Source organism: Phocoena sinus, chromosome 2 (genome assembly GCF_008692025.1).
Source record: "Phocoena sinus isolate mPhoSin1 chromosome 2, mPhoSin1.pri, whole genome shotgun sequence".
Classification (NCBI taxonomy): Eukaryota; Metazoa; Chordata; class Mammalia; order Artiodactyla; family Phocoenidae; genus Phocoena; species Phocoena sinus.
In genome coordinates, this window is record NC_045764.1 from 53,277,376 (window position 1) to 53,284,552 (window position 7,177).

The 7,177-nt window shown below is 46.4% G+C and overlaps 1 protein-coding gene across 3 annotated transcripts in view; it reads right to left on the reverse strand.

Moving 5' to 3' along the window:
• GABRA5 (gamma-aminobutyric acid type A receptor subunit alpha5) overlaps positions 1-6,900 on the reverse strand; it is a 102,856-nt gene extending 95,956 nt beyond the window's left edge. The window contains exons 1-3 of one of the 3 annotated variants that reach the window (XM_032623041.1): positions 6,857-6,900; positions 5,194-5,253; positions 4,662-4,821 (exon numbers count right to left, since the gene is read on the reverse strand). In XM_032623041.1, coding sequence (XP_032478932.1) covers positions 4,662-4,747 — 86 coding nt within the window. In that variant the 5' untranslated portion in view covers positions 4,748-4,821; positions 5,194-5,253; positions 6,857-6,900. Of the gene's footprint in view, positions 1-4,661; positions 4,822-5,193; positions 5,254-6,568; positions 6,835-6,856 lie in introns of those variants that run through there. The other 2 variants (XM_032623040.1, XM_032623039.1) reach the window with 2 other exon arrangements.
• Positions 6,901-7,177: the final 277 nt, after the last annotated feature.

Here is a 7,177-nt window from a genome sequence, read left to right on the forward strand (position 1 = left end):
GAAAAGGTCCTGCATGGAGGGTGCTAGCCCAGGCCCTGAGCCTAGAGATGGATCCTGACTCTTCTACTTTCCAATGATGAAACTTAGACATGTTTCTCTGTGTTCTATCACCTGAGCTCTTTTCACCTAAAAAGTGAGGGTTTTGTGAAAATTAAACAGTACATGTTTTTGAAAATGCATTCTGGAAATGAAGGAGAAATACTCATGTAAACACTGATAATTATTTTTGCTGCCACCATAGTTCTATGATAAGATTTTTCTACTTTTGATTCTAATATTTTCCTTTGAAATTTCACACCAATTAAAATATGCATGTTATGCAATTGCACCTTTATAAAAATCCAAAAGCCCACATTCTCCTTATCCCCTTGAACCAAGCTAGTGACTCATCTTGGAGCTGATGGCCAGACAGGGCTGGCTGGGTCGACTCTGGCTGACTGTCCTTCTAAGCTTTGTCTTAGCTCACTGCCTGTTGGCATGATAAACCTGCTAAGAGTTTCTTCTACAAAGTGTGTAATTTGGAAGTATTTTCTTTTGGTGCCTTAAAAAATATTGGGCATTACTCTGTAGCAGGATCTTAGTCACCTAAAATGTTTACTATATGTGAGATCTCTGGCCATCTCTGCAGCCTCCACTTAGACGCCCCCTCACCTGTGTGTGTCCTAACTGCTTCACAGCACTTCTCTGTGTTTTTACAATTGTTAAGATGACTTTTTTCCTGGGTCTTGTGAACCAGCAGCTACAGGCAAGAAGAACTTGCCATCTGGGGATTCACAAGAGAGAACTTGCCATTTAAAAAGACATTGTGAGTACTTAAATGACTCAGAGAGAGTATACTTTCTGCTCTAGTTAAAAGAAGAGAACTGTCCTTGGGAACGTGTATGAAAAAGCCCTCTTCGTGAAACCAAAGGTCCTGGTTAGCACACCTGTGTAGACAGATAAAGAAGAACCTTATCTGTTCCTGTTCTTAAGCTACTTCTACAAGAATCTGCCTATAATTGCCAATTATAAAATACTGTTTTCCAAAGTCTATTTGAATTGTAGTTCCCATGTGATAAAATTCTAATGCATTTTTAATTTTCCAATAGATAAACCTCTAAAAAATATTTAATACTATTAAATGAATGGAATCAGATTTTACCTTATCATTGAGTTGATAATCCTCAAATTTATCTTACAATTATCACTGGTCAATCAAGTCTGATAAAGTGCGATTTTTCAAATGATGATAAACTAATTCCAGATTAAATTTAATATTATGTAGTTTGACATTACATTGATTCAGACATTGTTATTGTTTCTGTGCTAGTTTTTTTTTTACCATGTACATTTGATTACTGGTCTCATTAAAATAATTATAATGCCTCAAATTAAATCATGTCTCTAAACGTGACATTGCATAAGGCTGACAGCCAAATAGGCCTCTGTTCTGTTATACACTTGACTCATGCTCTGTTATATAACTTAAAACTAACAGAAGAATTACAAAGGCTACTGAAAATGAGCTACTGGTGGCTCTGATAAAATTTAGAAAATAAAAGGGAGAAGAAGGAGAAGAAATGAGACTCATATATTTTCAAAACAATTTCACATTATCTTATATAATCACAGTAAAATACATTTTACTTATCACATTTATAAATTTCCTGATTGCCAAATCCACATGCTTTTCACAAATACTGGGTATAACTTTGTACTGCACAAAAGCACACGTGTACTTGCCTCTTTCCTTCTGCTCCCTGACTGGTTTCCTGTCACCCTCCTAACCCTCCACAAGTTGTCTGGTTTCCTTTATGTATTTACAGGCATCAGCATTTCTCTTGTCCCACAATGTTCAAATTAAGGCCTTACATGCTTCCCCGTTCACCTTTCTTTAGAACCAAATCACATAAACTCTTTCTTTGTGGGAAATAACAGAGCTTACCCAAACACTTTTTTTCCTGTAATTTCAGAACAGAAAACTCTCTCTACTCCAATGCAGAGAATACCTTTCAAAATTACGTCTCCTTCCTCTATAGATCAGTCTGACTTAGACCTTCCCTGCAAACCACGTGAAATCAAGAGGGGACCACCAGGCAGGTTCACTCTGAGGAGGGCTGAGGACGGAACTCCAGCATGACCGGCTTGGCGAACTTCCCCAGTTAGCCATCCTTTACTCTTGCCTTCCCGACCATAAGACAGGGCTAATGATGCTTAGCTCATAAGGCTCCTCCTAGGGTTTATCTAAAACAGACAACATAACAAATAGGCACTCCATATTGCGATAGCTATTATTTTGTCAAGATTTTAAGCCAAATAAGTGTTCTGAAACTTTCTTTGCAATTTGACAAAATTATTCTTAAGTTCATTTATAGTAATAAGCAAGTGAAAGGAGCCTTGTATAAGAAGGGAAATAAATAGGGACTTGTGCCCTCAGATGTCAAGATGTCTTCTGTTGAAAACCACACCCTGCTGGGCTTCCTGCTTTGCTGCTGGTCCTGGTCCTCAGAAGCAACTGGACACGTAGGACCAAGAGCTAAAAGTACTCAGGGGAGCTGACGTAAAATCCCACTTACAGGAAGATCTTCTAATAGAAATGATCTCAAATACTTAAAACAATTGTAAGCCAAATATGTTCACTGTAGGAAAATGCAATAACAGCACAATTGGAAACAATGTAAACACCCCAAATTAGGGAAGTAGCCTATGATGAAGCATTTATGCACTGTAATAATATTCATCCATTTAAAATCATACATTTCAAAGAGTTTGTAGTAACAAAGTATTGGCATGAAGAAAGCACAAAAACACAAAACTGAAGGCACAGTATGATCCCAACTGTATAAAGCTAGGCATAGAAGCAAGGGGAAGAAAACACACCAAAATATGAAGAATGATTGTTTCTGTGTGGTGGAATTAAGGATGTTTTTCTTTTTCACATACTATTCTGTGTCTCACGCATTTTCTGCAGTCAGTAGGTATTGTTTTGGGATGGACTATTGACCTTATATCTAACAGATTCAAAACTTCTCCAACAGCTAATTCTCTAGGGAGATTGAGGGGTATTCTACCACTTGCTCTGTATTAGCTTCCAGAAACTAACAGATATATCTCTGTTTTGAAGATGACCTCAGAAAGCCATCAAATTAAATAAGAAATAAAGTATAGCTGCTTCTAATGGCTAAACTCGGTATGCACAGTCCTTCATATTTCAGACTTTCATCCACCATAGTATAATACCTTCGTGACTACAGAATGCAGATTCACAAAAATATATCTGACCAAAATCTTAGGAAAAAATACATGTTCTCAATCCTAGCCTATTTCTTACCTCTGAAATACTCCTAAATATATGCGATATATATAGTAAGCAAATTAACTACCTAATGTATTAACTTGGAAATTTAAATATTGTGTATGATTTCACTTCTAAACACACTTCTCATGCAGATATATGTAGGAACATCATGGTTAAATCCTATAAGGTTTAGCAGCAGGGAGAGGAAGACATGGAAAGGAAGACATTCACTGAATAGATAAGGAAACCAAAGGCACAGGTAGGGAAATAACCACTCAAGACAAGCAGCAAGGCAAGAATAACAACTAATGCTCTTTCCCAAGGGAATACCCTGAATGGCTAAGAGGCCTGTCCTACAGGCATGGTTAATGTGCACATTCCTCACTGTGCTGAGGGCTGGACTAGTCCCTGACGGACCTGGTACACAGCCCCACTGCTGTCATGTACCAGCCACACACCTGGGGATGGTCACAAGCCTCTCTCTCTCTCTCTGTTTCGTCCTCTGTACACACCTGGGAATGTCAAAAGAACAGAAAATGTCCAGAGGACAGAGAGAAGGTCATGGACTTGGAAGGGTCCTCCTTCCTGCCAACTAGTAGGGATCTGTTGCAGATTCACTGTGTCCTGAAGATCCCTCCATGTTTCACACAAGTGCAACCTCCACAGCTGATTTTCACAGAAGGGGTGCTTGGCGACTTTTGTCCTAAAATTTAACTTCTTAATTATACTCTACCAACTTCAAGTGACAATCCTTTTGATCAGCCAGAACAATTTGGGGAAGAAGAGGAAAGGAATTGATAACGCCAAATGCCTGGGTGTCCTGCAGATCTTCAGGTACATGTAGTTTCTGGTATCTGCCTCTGCATTCAGATGGCCACAGTTCAAGGCCTATGGCTCAAGCCAGGACCACTGCAAGTCCTTGTCAGTGCCGCCTAGTGTGGGTCTGGATTTAAAGGCAAATTCCTTTGCATAATGGCACCAAGGAGGGCAATCAGAATGCTGATCATTGCCTTGTCTAACAAGCAATAAATGTCCTTTATGCAGGTCAACTTCTGAATCGTGCTTTAACCTGAGTGGGAGGAAACACAGCCGACTCTGGAACCATCTTCTTCCACTTTTGAAAACGTAATCTGCCTCTTTTCTCTGACTCACTTCAGAGACCCCACACTTGGAATAAAGGAATAAAGTGTCTTTATTCCAAGTGCCTTGCTCAGGAATAAAGTGTGGGGTAGGGCAAGGACTCTTTTATTTATTTACAACAAGTTCAAGGGTGTAGGACTGCAAAGGTGGCCAGCGAGGGTTTGCTAATATACTGCTCAGCAAAGTTTCTGAAAGGCACTTGTGCCCCGAAAATCGTAAAATCAAAGCATAGATGATAACTTACCCAAAGTGACTGGCTAAGTTCATGGAAATACAAAACAGAAGGAGGTTTTTGATCATGATAAAGCTAGAGAACATTCCATTGTCCATTCCCAATAAGAATAATAGCTGAAGCAGATGAATTTGGAAGAATAACTGTTCCTTTCTCAACCTTGATCTTGAAGCTGAAAGGGGGAAAAATATATAAACATGAATGTTTCTGTGACGCAGTTCCTGGAATCAAATCACACTGCTAACACACACAGTTCAGAAAGAAAGGAGCCTGGCTGTGCTTGTGCAGCACGGCTCCACATCAGGAGTTATCTGTGTTCACTGGCCTTTTTATTGGGGCATAAAAAGAAATTACAGTAGGCTTAATTTTCACTTTTACTCAAGGTGCAGAATCATTCCCCTAATTAATTTTTTCCCATGCCTCAAATACTTTGTTTTATTTTTACCATGTTATCAAATGACCCATTAGTCCTATTATTAGATTCAATGCCTGAAGTTATCTAACTGTATTTTGCATGTCAAATCCACAAGTGGAATACTTTTACCTTTCTGAAATATTTGCCACGCGTTCAAAGTCAGCAAGCTACTCCTTGTTCTGCAAGGTGCTGAGAGAAAATATGTGAAAAGAGGGGGGAAAAGGCACATTTAAGAAACAGGTCTTCTACATGATAATATAAGAACTGCTTATAAGGGAGGATTGCCACTTTCTGAGCAATCTGCCCCCATGACTGAAGAACTTAATAATCACTGCATTTGGGAAAGTCTCTTGGCTCTGGGCTCTGTGCTGGGCCCTAATTAATGCATTTGAAATCCAAGCAGGCACAATCCCTGGGCTCTGCAACTAACCTTAGCGAAGGCATATACTTCTCAATATGCGCATAACGCAAATAGATGCACATCCTATAAGAGCACTGCGTGTTCAAAAGAAACATTTTCCCGAGGCGACCCCAGGCCAACTCCGGAAAAGGGAAACACACAACAGGTACTTCCACCTCAGAATCCAAGGCCCTCGAGTGGAGAAAGGCAGGGCGGGGGTCTCCTGGGCGCGTCCTGGGGCTTGTCGCCAAACCCGGGCCAGAGTCCCGGCGGCGAGCAGGCGGCGCTGCATGCGGGAAACCGGGGCGGCGCCTCCTGCTGCCCTCAGCCCGGAGCCGGGACCCCCAAAGAGAGGCTGCGCTCCCACGGTCCCGGGACCGCCGCGGGGGCTCGCGGGAGCTGGTGGGCGCGGGGACGTCACTGCGGAGGCTAAGCCTCCGCCGGCTTGGTGCCCGCGGCTCGGCAGGGTCGGCCTCCTGCCTGGTCCGCAGCGGCGCGCCCAGCGCCAAACGCTCGCCGACCCTCCCCGGCTAGCTTCTGGCCCCAGCAGACCTGCCCGGCTCCTGCCCGGGGTCCGAGCGGAGCGTCCTGCCGGGCGGCGCTTTCTTTCTCGGAGAGGAGCGCGCGGTGCAGTGCCGGCTTGGTGTCCCCCGTCCCGAGCAGCCGGCGCGACCCGCCCGCGACCCCCGCCACCGAGCCGGCGCCCACCCTGCAGGAAGCTCCTGGACGCTGCGCGCCTCGAAGGCCTGGGGCCGATGGGGACCTCCGGATGGGCGATCTCGCCCGTCGGCTCCAGTGACGGCGGCGGATGCCCCACGCCCCAATTCCTACCGGCGAGCCCGTGGGCACTGAACCCTGGTGCCCCGTCCCGCGGGGCTGCGCCGCTCTGGACCCCCCTGACCTCCCGCGCTGTCTATGCCTCCGCAGTCGCCGGGGGAAAGTTTGCGCTCCCGGCCGCCCATGGCTCCCCTCCTGTCTCCACCTGCCTTCCCAAGCCAGGCAGCCCCGAGGATAGGGGTGCGGACCGAGCCGGGGCCGCCCGTCCTCTCGACCTCGCCCGCAGCTTCTTACCCCACTTCCCCGGTCCCGTGCGCCCGGGCTTACCCTGCGCGCCGGCCCGGGAAGGCAAGCCGTCGGCGAGGATGCATCCTCCTCCTCCTCCGCCTGCTCTCAACCGGCTGGCAAGAGCGGAAGGCCAGTGCGGCGTCACCGCCCCATGCCGCCAGCGCGAACTTCCCCAGTCCTCCCGGGCCGAAAGGCTCCGGTGCCCCCAGCGCTCCCGCCGCCGCCCTGCGGCTCCGCTCCGCGACCGAGGCCGCGCTCTGCCCTGCTGCAGAGATTCCGCCCCCCCACCCCCCCGCGTCCCCAGTGCACTCGCGCGCTCGCTCTCACCTCGCCCGAGCGCCACATGTCGTCTCCGGCTTTGGGGAACGTTCCTCTGCAGAGGCGCTCCGGTAGAGGCCGCCAGACTCTCACCAAATGCGCCCTCGCCTCGGGCCGGCTCAGCGGAGGGGGAGGGCTCCGGGCCCGCGGCTGGGCCAGGTTTGGGATAGGCCATATTTCCGATGAAGTTTCTTGGTAGCCTGCGGGAGAATATCGATGCTTCTTGTAATAAGCACCGGTCCCTCTTTTCAGAGCTGAGATGGAAAGGGCGTGTCAGCAGGCAGCCGCCGGAGGCCGTTTCTTTGAGAGCTTTCCTGTTTCAGGGCCAGC